General features: G+C 30.8%; 1 protein-coding gene across 2 annotated transcripts in view; it reads right to left on the reverse strand.

Annotated features, from left to right (window-relative positions):
• Window positions 1-15,983, reverse strand: part of LOC119612771 (heterogeneous nuclear ribonucleoprotein L) — a 29,589-nt gene extending 13,606 nt beyond the window's left edge. Inside the window, exons 1-2 of one of the 2 annotated variants that reach the window (XM_037968631.1) lie at window positions 15,771-15,983; window positions 13,680-13,772 (exon numbers count right to left, since the gene is read on the reverse strand). In XM_037968631.1, the coding sequence (XP_037824559.1) occupies window positions 13,680-13,772; window positions 15,771-15,842 (165 nt within the window). In that variant the 5' untranslated portion in view covers window positions 15,843-15,983. The remainder of the gene's footprint in view (window positions 1-13,679; window positions 13,773-15,770) is intronic. The other variant, XM_037968630.1, reaches the window with a different exon arrangement.
• Window positions 15,984-16,026: the final 43 nt, after the last annotated feature.

The following is a 16,026-nucleotide window of genomic DNA, read 5'->3' on the forward strand; positions in this document are numbered from 1 at the left end:
GAAAACTGCTCAACAAAGACACTTTTCTATAGAAAAATTCTCAACATAGACACTTTTCTCTAGAAAACTGCTCAATCATGACACTTTTCTATAGAAAACTGCTCATCCAATACATTTTTTTTATAGAAAACTGCTCACCAAAACCATTTTTCCATAGAAAACTGTTAACCAAAGACACTTTTCTATAGAAAACTGCCCAACAAAGACACTTTTCTATAGAAAACTGCCCAACAAAGACACTTTTCTGTAGAAAACTACTCAACCATGACACTTTTCTATAGAAAACTGCTCAACAAAGACACTTTTCTATAGAAAACTGCTCAACAAAAACACTTTTCTATAGAAAACTGTTCAATAAAGACCCTTCTCTATAGAAAACTGCTCAATAAAGACACTTTTCTATAGAAAACTGTTCACCAAAGATACTTTTCTATAGAAAACTGCTCAACAAAGACATTTTTCTATAGAAAACTGATCAACAAAGACACTTTTCTATAGAAAACTGCTCAACAAAGTCACTTTTCTATAGAAAACTGCTCACCAAAAACATTTTTCTATAGAAAACCGCTCAACAAAAACACTTTTCTATAGAAAACTGCCATTCAAAAACATTTTTCCATAGAAAACTGTTCACCGAAGTCACTTTTCTATAGAAAACTGTTCAACAAGGAAACTTTTCTATAGAAACCTGCTCACAAAAGACACTTTTCCATTTTTCCATAGAAAACTGTTAACCAAAGACACTTTTCTATAGAAAACTGCCCAACAAAGACACTTTTCTGTAGAAAACTACTCAACCATGACACTTTTCTATAGAAAACTGCTCAACAAAGACACTTTTCTATAGAAAACTGCTCAACAAAAACACTTTTCTATAGAAAACTGTTCAATAAAGACCCTTCTCTATAGAAAACTGCTCAATAAAGACACTTTTCTATAGAAAACTGTTCACCAAAGATACTTTTCTATAGAAAACTGCTCAACAAAGACATTTTTCTATAGAAAACTGATCAACAAAGACACTTTTCTATAGAAAACTGCTCAACAAAGTCACTTTTCTATAGAAAACTGCTCACCAAAAACACTTTTCTATAGAAAACTGCCATTCAAAAACATTTTTCCATAGAAAACTGTTCACCGAAGTCACTTTTCTATAGAAAACTGTTCAACAAGGAAACTTTTCTATAGAAACCTGCTCACAAAAGACACTTTTCTGTAGAAAACTGCTCTCCAAAGAAACTTTTGTTTAAAAAATTGCTTTAAAATACACTTTTTTCTAGAAAACTGCTCAAAAAAGACAGTTTTCTTTAAAAAAAAACTTCTCACCAAAGACTCACTTGTATTGAAAACTGCTCACCAAAGAAACTTTTGTATAGAAAACTGCTCAGCAAGACACTTTTCTTAAGAAAACTGTTCAATAAAAACACATTTCTAGAGAAAACTGCTCAAGAAGGATATTTTTCTTCAGAAAACTGTCTTTTTTCTCTAGAAAACTGCTTATTTAACACTCTTTTCTATAGAAAACTGTAATATTTTTAAATAAAAATTTAAAATATATAGAAATTAAAAAAAAAAAATTTGCACCAATTTTTTTTTAAATGTGTATTACAAAATAATTTCCATTAATTATAAAACAAAAGTCTTGGCGCTTAAATGACAAGAATTAATTTGAAAATTTGTATGAAAAAAAACATTACATACAAAAATTTTTTTACTTAAACAGCAGAAAACCAACAAAACAACAACAATAACATAAAACAAGAGAAAAGAATTATAATTAATCGTATAAACCACAATCATCATTAAATATTAAAAATGATTTGTTGGCAGTTTTATATATATAAATATTATATAGTTTACAACACTGCTGCTGCCATTGTTATAATTTTAAACCCATGAAAATTTTATTCATAAAATAAACATTTTTATTATAAAAATTCATAAAATTATAAAAGAGAAAGAAAAAACAAAACAAATGGTGGAGTGATTTTTTACAATTACAAAAAAACGAGCTCTCTGACAAAGTGACAATGTTAACAAAATGATTTACAAAACATTAATTAAAAACAATAATAACAACGAAAACGAAAAATGTCATTAAAACAACATGAAATAATAAACAATAGGAGGAGTTGATCTTTTACTCTTTATGCCTCTTTCGCTCTTTTACACATAATAAACTGTTTTGTTCAAAAAAACAATGTATGCTTTGCTTTTTTCCTTTTGTTTACATAAACCATAACAACAATGATGAAGTTTTATTAAAGAGAGAGAGAGAGAGAGAGAGAGAGTGGGAAAATATAGTTTAATTAACAATTTAATAAATGTTGCTTTTTTTAAATAAAACTGCCTCCGAAAGACACTTTTATATCGAAAATTGCCCACTAAAGAAACTTTCCTATAAGAACTGCAAGGAAACATGGTTTTCTATAGAAAACTGCTTACTAAGAGACATGTTTGTAAAGAAAACTGCCTACTAATGCCATTTTTCCTACAGAAAACTGCTCACCAAGGACTATTTTTAAAGAAAACTGTTAAGCTAAAAGTAATTTTTTATAGAAAACTGCCTTCAAACATTTTTCTATAGAAAACTACTCACCAACGCCACACTTCTATAGAAAATTGTCCACAAAAGAAACTTTTATACAGAAAACTGTTCAACAAAGATAATTTCCCACGAAAAAAACTGCCAAAGAATAGTATGATTCTATAGAAAACTGCTCATTAAAAGAACTTTTAGAGAAAACTGTCCACCAAAGATAATTTTCTACAGAAAACTGCCCACCAAAGATAATTTTCCCCAGAAAACTGATCAAGAAAGATACTTTTTTGCATAGAACTGCCAATAACTGTATAGAAAACTGTTCACGAAAGACACTTTTATACAGAAAACTGTTCAACAAAGATAATTTCCCACGAAAAAAACTGCCAAAGAATAGTATGATTCTATAGAAAACAGCTCATTAAAAGAACTTTTAGAGAAAACTGTCCACCAAAGATAATTTTCTATAGAAAACTGCCCAAACAAAGTTAATTTTCCACGGAAAACTGCTCAAGAAAGATACTTTTTTCATAAAACTGCCAACAAGGTAAGCTTTATATAAAAATCTGCTTTCTAAAGAAACTTTTCTAAAGAAAACAAAATTATATTTCTAGAGAAAACTGATTATAAATGTAATTTTTCTACCGAAAACTGAACACCAAAGAAACTTTTTATATAAAAACTGCCAAAGAATCAAACTATTCTATAGAAAACTGCGAAAACTCACGAAAATCGCATTTCTAGAGAAAACTGACTATAAATGACATTTATCTACCGAAAACTGATCACTAAAGAAACTTTTTATATAAAAACTGCCAATACATTATTCTATAGAAAACTGCTTACTATTTTTCTACAAAAAACTGAGAATCGAAAACATTTTTTACAGAAAACTGTCGACCTTAGAAATTTTCGTATGAAAATTGTCAAATAAAGTTAAAAACTGCTCACTTAAGAAACTTTTATAGAGAAAACTGCTTACGAAAGATGCTATCGAAGAAACTTTTAAACAAAACCGTTCAACGAACTTATTTTTCTATGGAAAACTGCTCAACAACGACACTCTTGTATAGAAAACTGCTTATTCATGAAAATTTTTTATTGACAACTGCTCAACTAACGACACTTTTCTATAGAAAACTGCTCACTCAGAAAACTTTTTTATAGAAAACTGCTCACTAAAAATACATTTTCTATAGAAAACTGTTCACCAAAGATACTTTTCTATAGAGAACTGCTCAACAAAAACACTTTTATATACAAAACTGCTCTCCAAAAACATTTTTCTAAAGGAAACTGTTCACCAAAGACAGTTTTCCATAGAAAACTGCTCACCAAAAACTTTTTTCTATAGAAAACTGTTCATTAGACATTTTTCAATAGAAAACTGTTATCCAAAGAAACTTTTGTATAAAAAACTACTCACTAAAGAGAATTTTCTTCTGACTACTAGACATTTTTTCTATAAAACTGCCTACGAAATTATTTTTCTATAGAAAACTGCTTGAGAGACAATTTTCTTTAGAAGACAAGTTTTAAAAGACAGTTTCAGTAAGAAAAGTGTAGTTTTCTTCGCGGAAGTGTATTTGCGAGGCAGTTTTCTTAAAAAAAATTACTTTGCGAGACTATTTACGAGATATAATTCACGTGAAAAGTGTGTTTGCGAGGCAGTTTTCTTTAAAAATAATACTTTGCGAGACCACCGTCGTTCTTTAGAAAATTATATTTGCGAGACAAACTGTCTTCTTTAGAAAAGTGTATTTGCGAGAAGTTTTTCTTAGGAAAGATGTGTTTGCAAGACAGTTTTTCTTTATAAAAGTGTATTTGCGAGAGGTTTCTCTTAGGACAAATGTGTTTGCAAGGGTGTTTTCTTTAGAAAAATATATTTGCGAGGGATTTTTTTTAGGAATTATGTGTTTGCGAGGGATTTTCTTAGGAATTATGTGTTTGCAAGAGATTATTCTTAGGAAAAATGTATTTGCAAGGGTGTTTTCTTTAGAAAAATATATTTGCGAGGGATTTTTTTTGTAGGAATAATATGTTTGCAAACAGTTTTCTTAAGAAATTTGTATTTGCCAGAGGTTCTTCTCAGGAAAAGTGCATTTGCGCGGGAGTTTTCTTTAGAAAAATTACTTTGCGAGGAAAAATCTTTTAGAAAAGTGCTTTTGCGAGGCTGATTTCTAGAGAAAATTAGTTTTATGAAGCAATTTTCTTTAGAGAATTGCATTGCGAGATAGTTTTCTGAAGAAAATTGTATTTGCAAGACTGTTTTTCTTTTGAAAAGTGCATTTGCGAAGGAATTTTCTTTAGAAAGATTACTTTGCTAGTAAGATTTCTTTAAAAAATGCAGATTTCTTGATAAAATTTGTTTTGTGAAGCAATTATCTTTAGAGAATTATCTTGCGAGGCAGTTTTCTTTAAAAACATAACTTTGCGAGACGGGTTTTCTTTAGAAAAGTATATATGCGAGAGGTTATTCTTAGGAAAAGTGCATTTGCGAGGGAGTTTTTTTTAAGAAAAATTACTTTGCGAGGAAGATTTCTTTAGAAAAGTGGGTTTGTAGTGAAGATTTCTTAAAAAACTAGTTTTATGAAGCAATTTTCTTTAGAGGATTGTCTTGCGAGGCAGTTTTCTTTAAAGATATAACTTTGCGAGACCTATTTTCTTTAGAAAAGTAAATTTGCGAGAAGTTTTTCTTAGGAAAATGGCATTTGCGAGGAAGTTTTCTTTAGAAAAATTACTTTGCGAGGTTGATTTTGGAGAAAACTAGTTTTGTCAAGCAATTTTCTTTAGAGAATTGTCTTGCAAGGCAGTTTTCTTTGACAACATAAGTTTGCGAGGCCGTTTTTCTTTAAAAAAGTAAATTTACGAGAGGTTCTTTTTAGGAAAAGTGCATTTGCGAGGGAGTTTTCTTAAGAAAAATTACTTTGCGAGGAAGATTTCTTTAGAAAAATGCATTTGCAAGGCTGAATTCTTGAGAAAACTAGTTTTGTAAAGCAATTTTTTTAGAGAAATTTCTTGCGAGGCAGTTTTCTTTGAAATCTTAATTTTGCGAGACCTTTTTTCTTTAGAAAAGAAAATTTGCGAGAGGTTTTCTATAGGAAAATAGTGTTTGCGAGACCAGTTTGTTTTAAAAATTGTGTTTGCGAGGCAGTTTTCTTAAGAAAAATTAAATTTTTATCTTAAATTAAACTTACATTCATTAGCTTTAACATATTTTTTTTGCAATATTATATAATAATTGTTTGTATGTATGTGTAAGTGTGTGTGTATACGTATATTTGTATGTCCATTTAATGATATCATTAAATATTATTTACAAATTTAATGACATGGTAAGTTTGGACACTGTTTTATTTAATCTAGCCAGCTGTTTAATGAAAACTTTTTCTTTCTATTGTTTTTGTTGTAATAAAAAAAACGCAAAAGAAAAGTTATTGACAGCTGCTGTATATGTAATCTTTTTCATCTTCTTCTTTGTTTACCAAAAATGTACAAAAAAATCTTATAACCTTCAAATTATAACTTTTAGGTTTAAGCATAAAAGGAATTAAGGAAATATTAAATAAAACAAAAGACAAACAAGTTAATTGAGTGTAAAAAGAAGAAAGTGGACAAAAAGGAAATAGAAAAAAAGGAAAATCTTATTTGGGGGGGTTCTATTTTCTATTACCCCCTATATAAAACATAAAATTCATTGAACATTTTTGATAAAATTTCTAACATAAATTTAACCTTAAGAATTTAATTAGTGTGAACATAGCAAAAAAGGAAATCTTTTCTATATTTTGATATTAATGGCTTTTTAATGTTAAAGGAAACAGATTTTCTTTCAATTATTGTTTAATAAAACAGAAATATAAAATATGTTAAAAGAAACTAATGGTTTTTCAAAAGGAACAGACAACCAAGTAAAAGAGAGTTATTAGGAGGAAGAGGTTTCAACAAGAATAAATTGAAATTTCAACATATTCTTTAAATCTAAGTTCTTGATTTGACACCAAGAGCTTTTTCATTTCAAATCAATTAATGTCATTAATGATTTTGACAACAAGAGCTATCGCACTCAAGTGTTGATTAACTGCTGCTTAAGTGTTGTATTGAAAATAAACTGAAATCAAGAAAATAATCTTAAATGTTTAGTTATCCATCATTTGTTGTTAATCAAATGACACAAAAATGTCTTCAACACATCTCCCTCCCTCCCTGAACTCATTTAGTGGCCCTGTTATGTTAGATTTCCTTTTTGAAATTGCTCCAGCTGTCTTTTAAAACCTAATCATGAAAACACTCTCCTCTCACCATGGTTTATAGTCTGTCATTTCTCTTTATAGTTTGATAACCATTGTCATCATCTTCTTGTCTCTCAGAAAGAAAAAAAAAAAAAATACATTTATCATGTGTGTTAACCACCAACAGGATAAGCTTTCAAGAAAAAACTATATATTTTTTTAAATGTCCTTTTCATCAAAATGAGATTTCATCAGTTTAGTTTTCATTTTCAACACTTACTATACATTGTCATTTTAGATTAAATAATGTGAACACAACTAAACACTTCCTTCTACATTCTTTACCTTAAGGTATTTGCTGCTTAATCTTATCTCTGGGGCGGAATGTTGAACAAAATATTAAAGCAAAAGTTTGGTATTTTTTCACATAAACTAGTGGTTTGCTTTGATTTATCACTCTCAAGTCTCTTGAATTCATTACTTCTATTCATTTGGTCATGTTTTAGTTGCATCCCTAGAGGTGTGTTCTCAAAAGGGATTTGGGATTTAATTACAAGTGTCAAAGCAAAAACGCAAGATTTTCTTAAGAAAATAACTTTTAAAAGATAGTTTTATAAAGGAAACTTTTCTCCACCGAAAACTGACCAAAAAAAAAAACGTCTTTAAACCAAAAACTGCTCTCGAAGGAAACTTGTTTAAAGAAAATTGTTTACAAAAGATTCAGTTCAGAAGAAAACTGCGAACTAAAGACACTTTTGCACTCTCATGAAGAAAACTGCCAACGTAAGGAACGCTTTTTTACAAAAAACTGATAACAAAAACTATGTTCTAAAGAAAACTGCCAATAAAAGACATTTTTGTATGAAAAAACTGCCCACGAACAATATTTTCTTACAAAAAACTGAACAACAATGACACTTTATTATCGATAACTGTCCATAAAAGAAACTCTCATAATGAAAACTGACACATTTTACATAAAACTGATCATCAAAAACACTTTTCTATAGAAAACTGCCAATAAAAGACACTTTTGTATGAAAAACTGTCCTCGAACAGTATTTTCTTACAAAAAAACTGAACAACAATGACACTGTATTATATAAATCTACCCATTAAATATACTCTTATACTGAAAACTGACACTTTTTACAAAAAACTGACCACCAAAGATACTTTTCTATAGAAAAAACAGACAACAAATGACACTTTTCTATGGAAAACTGCTGACAAAAAACACTTTTCTACGGAAAACTGACCGCGAAGTTATTTTCCTACAAAAACTGCCCTTGAAAGGTACTCTCATAAAGAAAACTGCCAACGAAAGAAACTTTTTTGTAGAAAACTGCCAACCAAAAACATTTTTCGCATAAAACTACTTACGAAAGACACTTTTTTACAGAAAACTGCCCACGAAAGCCACTTTTCACAGAAAACTGGCCACGAAAGACACTGACCACAAAAGGAATATTTTTTACAAAACTGTCAGCGAAAGAAACTTTTCCACAAAAAACCGCTCCTCCTCCTTTTTCGAAAAAAACTGCTCATGAACTGATCACGAAAGACACTTTTGCTCGCCAAAAAAACTTTTTACAGAAAACTACTCATGAATTGACCACGAAAGCCACTTTTCACAGAAAACTGCTCACCAAAGAAACTTTTTCCAGAAATCCTCCCCCTAGAGCCTCTTATATATAGAAAACTTACATTGAAGGCAATTCTTTATAGAAAACTGTCCTTGCAAAATATTTTTCTAAAGAAAACAGTCCTCATAAAACAGTTTTCTGAAAAAAACTTCTTATTAAAGAAAACTGCTCTCGCAAAACTCTTTCCTAGAGCCTCTTATATAGAAAACCGACATCGAAGGCAATTATTCATAGAAAACTGCCCACCAAAAACACTTTTCTGAAGAAAACTATCCTCATGAAACAGTTTTCTGAAGAAAACTGCCCTCGCATAACAACTTTCTAAAGAAAACTATCCTCGCCAAACGCTTTTTTAAAGAAAAACTGTCCTCGTGAAACATTGTTTTTTTAGAAAACTGCTCTCGCAATACTCTCTTCTAAAGATAACTGACCTGCCCACCAAAAACACTTTGAAGAAAACTGTCCTTGCAAAATACTTTTCTAAAGAAAACTGGCCTCAAAAAACAGTTTTCTAAAGAAAATTTTCCTCGCATATCTTTCTAAAGAAAACTGCTCTCGCAAAACTCTCTTCTAAAGAAAACTTTCCTTGCTTTAAAATGTTTTATTAAAAAACTGCCCTAAGAAAACACTTCTATAGAAAACTGCTCTCACAACACTCTCTTCTAAAGAAGACCTCGCAAAGCACCTTTTTCAAGGAAAACTGTCCCTGTAAAAAACTTTTATAAGTAAAACTGCCCTTGCAGAAAACTTTTGGAAAAAACTGTCCTGCCATATCTTTTTTTAAGAAAACTGCCTTCGCAATACATTTAAAAATTCTCCCCTCGCAACCACTTTCTTTAAAGAAAACTATCCATGTAAAACACTTCCCTTAAGAAAACTTTTCTGTCCAAAACACTTTTATAAGATAAACTGTCCTTAGAAAACACTTTCCTTAAGAAAACTGTCCTCGTAAGAAGTCCTTGAAAACCTTCTTTCTAAAGAAAACTGTTCTCCCCAGTAAACAAATCTAAACTTTTTTCAATAGAGTTTTTCTTTTTATCATAAACGTTCTATCTAACCTTGTAAATTTATTATAATTTTTTTCATATTTATGACCCTCGCCAGAGCACAAAATAAAAACAATAGAACTCTACTTAATATCCCTGTTCCCTCATTTCGGTTGAGGTCTCATTTTCATTTTACCACTTAACACAATTCCATTTCATATTATTTTCCATAAAAAAAAACTCTCCAAAACATTGTTTTCATGTTAAATTGTTTTTTTTATTGTTTTGCTTTGGCTTTTGGTTAGTTTTTGTTATTATTTATTATTTTTATATTGTTGTTGTTGTTTATTGTCAATTGTACCTTTGAGATTTTGTTTATTGTTTTGATATGACTTAGTTTTTTCTCTCTTTTGCTGGTTTTGTTTTGTATTATTATTTTGAATTTGCAACAAAAGTATCATAATAATTATATTTGTTGTTGTTTTTTTTTTGTTATTAGAAATTGTTGTTGTTCTAAGGACAACAACTATAACATTCAATATAATGAGTAGAACAACACTAAGCATACAAAAGAAGATGAAAAAATAATCAAAATAAAACATGTTTAATGTAAATACAGATTTTCTTACTCAAGTGGTAGAAATCAGTCATGGCAAGTTGTTGGAACTATAGACTAGACTATGGGCTAGACTATAAACTAGGCTCTATAGTCTAGTCTATAGTATAGTATAGTCTATAGTCTAGTCTAGTCTATAGTCTAGTCTATAGTCTAGTCTATAGTCTAGTCTATAGTCTAGTCTATAGTCTAGTCTATAGTCTAGTCTATCTAGTCTATCTAGTCTAGTAGTCTAGTCTATAGTCTAGTCTATAGTCTAGTCTATAGTCTAGTCTATAGTCTAGTCTATAGTCTAGTCTATAGTCTAGTCTATAGTCTAGTCTATAGTCTAGTCTATAGTCTAGTCTATAGTCTAGTCTATAGTCTAGTCTATAGTCTAGTCTATAGTCTAGTCTATAGTCTAGTCTATAGTCTAGTCTATAGTCTAGTCTATAGTCTAGTCTATAGTCTAGTCTATAGTCTAGTCTATAGTCTAGTCTATAGTCTAGTCTATAGTCTAGTCTAGTCTAGTCTAGTCTATAGTCTAGTCTATAGTCTAGTCTATAGTCTAGTCTATAGTCTAGTCTATAGTCTAGTCTATAGTCTAGTCTATAGTCTAGTCTATAGTCTAGTCTATAGTCTAGTCTATAGTCTAGTCTATAGTCTAGTCTATAGTCTAGTCTATAGTCTAGTCTATAGTCTAGTCTACAGTCTAGTCTATAGTCTAGTCAACAGTCTACTCTATAGTCTAGTCTATAGTCTAGTCTATAGTCTAATTTTAGTCTAGTCTATAGTCTAGTCTACAGTCTAGTCTATAGTCTACTCTATAGTCTGGTCTATATTCTAGTCTATAGTCTGGTCTATAGTCTAGTCTATAGTCTTTTCTATAGTCTAGTTTATAGTCAAGTCTATAGTCTAGTCTATAGTCTAGTCTGTAGTCTAGTCTGTAGTCTAGTCTGTAGTCTAGTCTATAGTCTAGTCTATAGTCTAGTCTATAGTCTAGTCTATAGTCTAGTCTATAGTCTAGTCTATAGTCTAGTCTATAGTCTAGTCTATAGTCTAGTCTATAGTCTAGTCTATAGTCTAGTCTATAGTCTAGTCTATAGTCTAGTCTATAGTCTAGTCTATAGTCTAGTCTATAGTCTAGTCTATAGTCTAGTCTATAGTCTAGTCTATAGTCTAGTCTATAGTCTAGTCTATAGTCTAGTCTATAGTCTAGTCTATAGTCTAGTCTATAGTCTAGTCTATAGTCTAGTCTATAGTCTAGTCTATAGTTTAGTATATAGCCTAGTCTATAGTCTAGTCTATAGTCTGGTCTATAGTTTAGTCTAGTCTATAGTCTAGTCTATAGTCTAGTCTATAATCTAGTCTATAGTCTAGTCTATAGTCTAGTCTATAGTCTAGTATATAGTCTAGTCTATAGTCTAGTCTATAGTCTAGTCTAGTCTATAGTCTAGTCTATAGTCTAGTCTAGTCTATAGTCTAGTCTATAGTCTAGTCTATAGTCTAGTCTATAGTCTAGTCTATAGTCTAGTCTATAGTCTAGTCTATAGTCTAGTCTATAGTCTAGTCTATAGTCTAGTCTATAGTCTAGTCTATAGTCTAGTCTATAGTTTAGTCTATAGTCTAGTCTATAGTCTAGTCTATAGTCTAGTCTATAGTCTAGTCTATAGTCTAGTCTATAGTCTAGTCTATAGTCTAGTCTATAGTCTAGTCTAGTCTATAGTCTAGTCTATAGTCTAGTCTATAGTCTAGTCTAGTCTATAGTCTAGTCTATAGTCTAGTCTATAGTCTAGTCTAAGTCTAGTCTATAGTCTAGTCTATAGTCTAGTCTATAGTCTAGTCTATAGTCTAGTCTATAGTCTAGTCTATAGTCTAGTCAATAGTCTAGTCTATAGTCTAGTCGATAGTCTAGTCTTAGTCTAGTCTATAGTCTAATTCTATAGTCTAGTCTAGTAAGTCTTAGTCTATAGTCTAGTCTATAGTTCTAGTCTATAGTCTAGTCTATAGTCTAGTCTATAGTCTAGTCTATAGTCTAGTCCATAGTCTAGTCTATAGTCTAGTCTATAGTCTAGTCTATAGTCTAGTCTATAGTCTAGTCTATAGTCTAGTCTATAGCCTTGTCTATAGTCTAGTCTATAGTCTAGTCTATAGTCTAGTCTATAGTCTAGTCTAGTCTATAGTCTAGTCTAGTATAGAGTCTAGTCTAGTATAGAGTCTAGTTTATAGTTTAGTATAGTCTAGTCTATAGTCTAGTCTATAGTCTAGTCTATAGTCTAGTCTATAGTCTAGTCTATAGTCTAGTCTATAGTCTAGTCTATAGTCTAGTCCATAGTCTAGTCTATAGTCTAGTCTATAGTTTAGTTTATAGCCTAGTCTATAGTCTAGTCTATAGTCTGGTCTATAGTTTATTCTAGTCTATAGTCTAGTCTAGTCTATAGTCTAGTCTAGTCTATAGTCTAGTCTAGTCTATAGTCTGGTCTATAATCTAGTCTATAGGCTGGTCTATAATCTAGTCTATAGTCTAGTCTTTAGTCTAGTCTATAGTCTGGTCAATAGTCTAGTCTATAGTCTAATCTATAGTCTAGTCTATAGTCTAGTTTATAGTCTAGTCTATAGTCTAGTCTATAGTCTAGTCTATAGTCTAGTCTATAGTCTAGTCTATAGTCTAGTCTATAGTCTAGTCTATAGTCTAGTCTATAGTCTAGTCTATAGTCTCTATAGTCTAGTCTATAGTCTAGTCTATAGTCTAGTCTATAGTCTAGTCTATAGTCTAGTCTATAGTCTAGTCTATAGTCTAGTCTATAGTCTAGTCTATAGTCTAGTCTATAGTCTAGTCTATAGTCTAGTCAATAGTCTCTTCTATAGTTTACATTCGACTATAAAGTAGACTTTAGTTAGTTGTAAATATACTTTGCAAAACTTCCGAAGAAGTCATGACATTTCCATCCCTGTTAGAGTGATTATAAAGTCAAGAGAAGGGAATGTAGGGGGAGGTATATTAAAAGGTGTATGTACATATGTATTTGTAATTATATTCTATTTAGTTTTTAATCTCACCTTGACACGTGCAAAAAAACGAAGAAAGACTTACAACAGCAAAAGATTTTATATAAACAACAACAAAAATAAGAATAAAAATAAACAGAAACTGTTGTGAGTGAAAAAGTGTGTATTATTTAAGGATATGTTAGAGATTTTCAGGGTCACAGAGAAAAACTTAGAAGTTTTTGTGGATTAGTAAGATATTTCAAAGAAAATTTAGTTTAAATTAAATGAATTTAATAATAATTGTATAGAATAATTGTAAAAAAAACTATGCAGTCAATCCTTAAGGCTTAAGGAAAATGCTAATAAATCTTTTCATATAAAACTGGATTCAAGAAATCTTATTGTAAACCCTTTTTTTTTGTTCAGCCCCAAACCTTTTTTTGTCTGATTTCAAACAATAACCCTGCCTTTCCCATTTTCCCTGGGTTCTTACTTTTCTTCTCTATGAGAAAGAAAAATATTTTAGTTTTATTTAAAAACTAATTATCTTTTTAAGCTTTTGTACTTTTTTCTGGGAAAAAATATTCAAATGTTTTGCAGACTTGCAAACAAATTGTGGAAATTAATCATCTTCTATTGTTTAAAATTTTATTTGAAGTTAAAATTATTAAAATAAAACAAACTTACCCTTGCAACATTTCCGTATAAGCAAACCAAATTGAAAAGTTTATCTGTATTCGATGTATCATGATCCAAACCGTAAACCATCATGACAGCACCCTGAAAAAAGGAACAACAATTAAATTAATTGAAGACAAACTGTGTAGACTATAGACTAGACTATAGACTAGACTATAAACTAGACTATAGACTAGACTATAAGCTAGACTATAGACTAGACTATAGACTATACAATAGACTAGACTACAGACTAGACTATAGACCAGACTATAGACTAGACTATAGACTATATACTGGACTGTAGACTACTATGGATTTGACTATAGAATAGACTATAGACTAGATTATAGACTATAAACTAGACTATAGACTAGAACACAGACTCGACTAAAGACTAGACTATAGACTAGACTATAGACTAGATAATAGACTAGACTATAGACCAGACTATAGACTAGACTATAGACTAGACTATAGACTAGACTATAGACTAGACTTTAGACTAGACTATAGACTAGACTATAGACTAGACTATAGACTAGACTATAGACTAGACTATAGACTAGACTATAGACTAGACTATAGACTAGACTATAGACTAGACTATAGACTAGACTATAGACTAGACTATAGACTAGACTATAGACTAGACTATAGACTAGACTATAGACTAGACGTTCACTATTGCAAACAATCCGTTGCCAATAGTGAGCTTACCACGTTTGTTAACATTTAGACAACGTATGTGTAAAAAATTTAGATTTCGACAACGAATTGTTGCAATGTTGACAACGTTGCGACATAGTGTTGTCGTACGTATGTATATACTTTGACAACGGTTGTTATTGAAAAATTACAAACTCTTTGGTGCCAATTTGGTACCAAGCGTGTATATTTCTTTTTCCCTCTGTGTAGACTAGACTATAGACTAGACTATAGACTAGACTATAGACTAGACTATAGACTAGACTATAGACTAGACTATAGACTAGACTATAGACTAGACTATAGACTAGACTATAGACTAGACTATAGACTAGACTATAGACTAGACTATAGACTAGACTATAGACTAGACTATAGACTAGACTATAGACTAGACTATAGACTAGACTATAGACTAGACTATAGACTAGACTATAGACTAGACTTATAGACTAGACTATAACTAGACTATAGACTAGACTATAGACTAGACTATAGACTAGACTATAGACTAGACTATAGACTAGACTATAGACTAGACTATAGACTAGACTATAGACTAGACTATAGACTAGACTATAGACTAGACTATAGACTAGACTATAGACTAGACTATAGACTAGACTATAGACTAGACTATAGACTAGACTATAGACTAGACTATAGACTAGACTATAGACTAGACTATAGACTAGACTATAGACTAGACTATAGACTAGACTATAGACTAGACTATAGACTAGACTATAGACTAGACTATAGACTAGACTATAGACTAGACTATAGACTAGACTATAGACTAGACTATAGACTAGACTATAGACTAGACTATAGACTAGACTATAGACTAGACTATAGACTAGACTATAGACTAGACTGTAGACTAGACTATAGACTAGACTATAGACTAGACTATAGACTAGACTATAGACTAGACTATAGACTAGACTATAGACTAGACTATAGACTAGACTATAGACTAGACTATAGACTAGACTATAGACTAGACTATAGACTAGACTATAGACTAGACTATAGACTAGACTATAGACTAGACTATAGACTAGACTATAGACTAGACTATAGACTAGACTATAGACTAGACTATAGACTAGACTATAGACTAGACTATACTATAGACTATATATAGTCTAGACTATAGGCTAAACTATATAGTCTAGACTATAGACTAGACTATAGACTAGACTTTAGACTAGATTTAGACTAGACTTAGACTAGACTATAGACTACACTATGGACTAGACTATAGACTAGACTATAAAAATAGACTATAGACTAGCTATACTAGACGACTATAGACTAGACTAATGTGTTCACACTTTCCTAGAGAACAGTTATTTCTTCAGAAGGATGGTAGAGGTCTTCACTTACCTGTGTCTGTCCTTGTGCGGTAAATGCTGCTACAGCCGCATTGCGACCGGGTACAACAGTTGGCTCTTTCATTAGACCAGTTGGATGGATGTTGGCGCCTTTCCAATTTTCCGGTGTGGTGGGATGAAATTCTGCAGCAGCAAATGGTGGGAATGCAGCGCTGGGTCCCAATAATGGTTGTTCTTTAAAAAAATTTGTTGGATTTGAGATTAAGCCAACTGGCCAGATTTTCAAAAGTTTTTATTTTTTTATAAAA

The sequence above is a fragment of the Lucilia sericata genome, unplaced genomic scaffold (assembly GCF_015586225.1).
Source record: "Lucilia sericata isolate MDLA Ls3-8-SP2 unplaced genomic scaffold, ASM1558622v1 Contig001827F_arrow, whole genome shotgun sequence".
NCBI lineage: Eukaryota > Metazoa > Arthropoda > Insecta > Diptera > Calliphoridae > Lucilia > Lucilia sericata.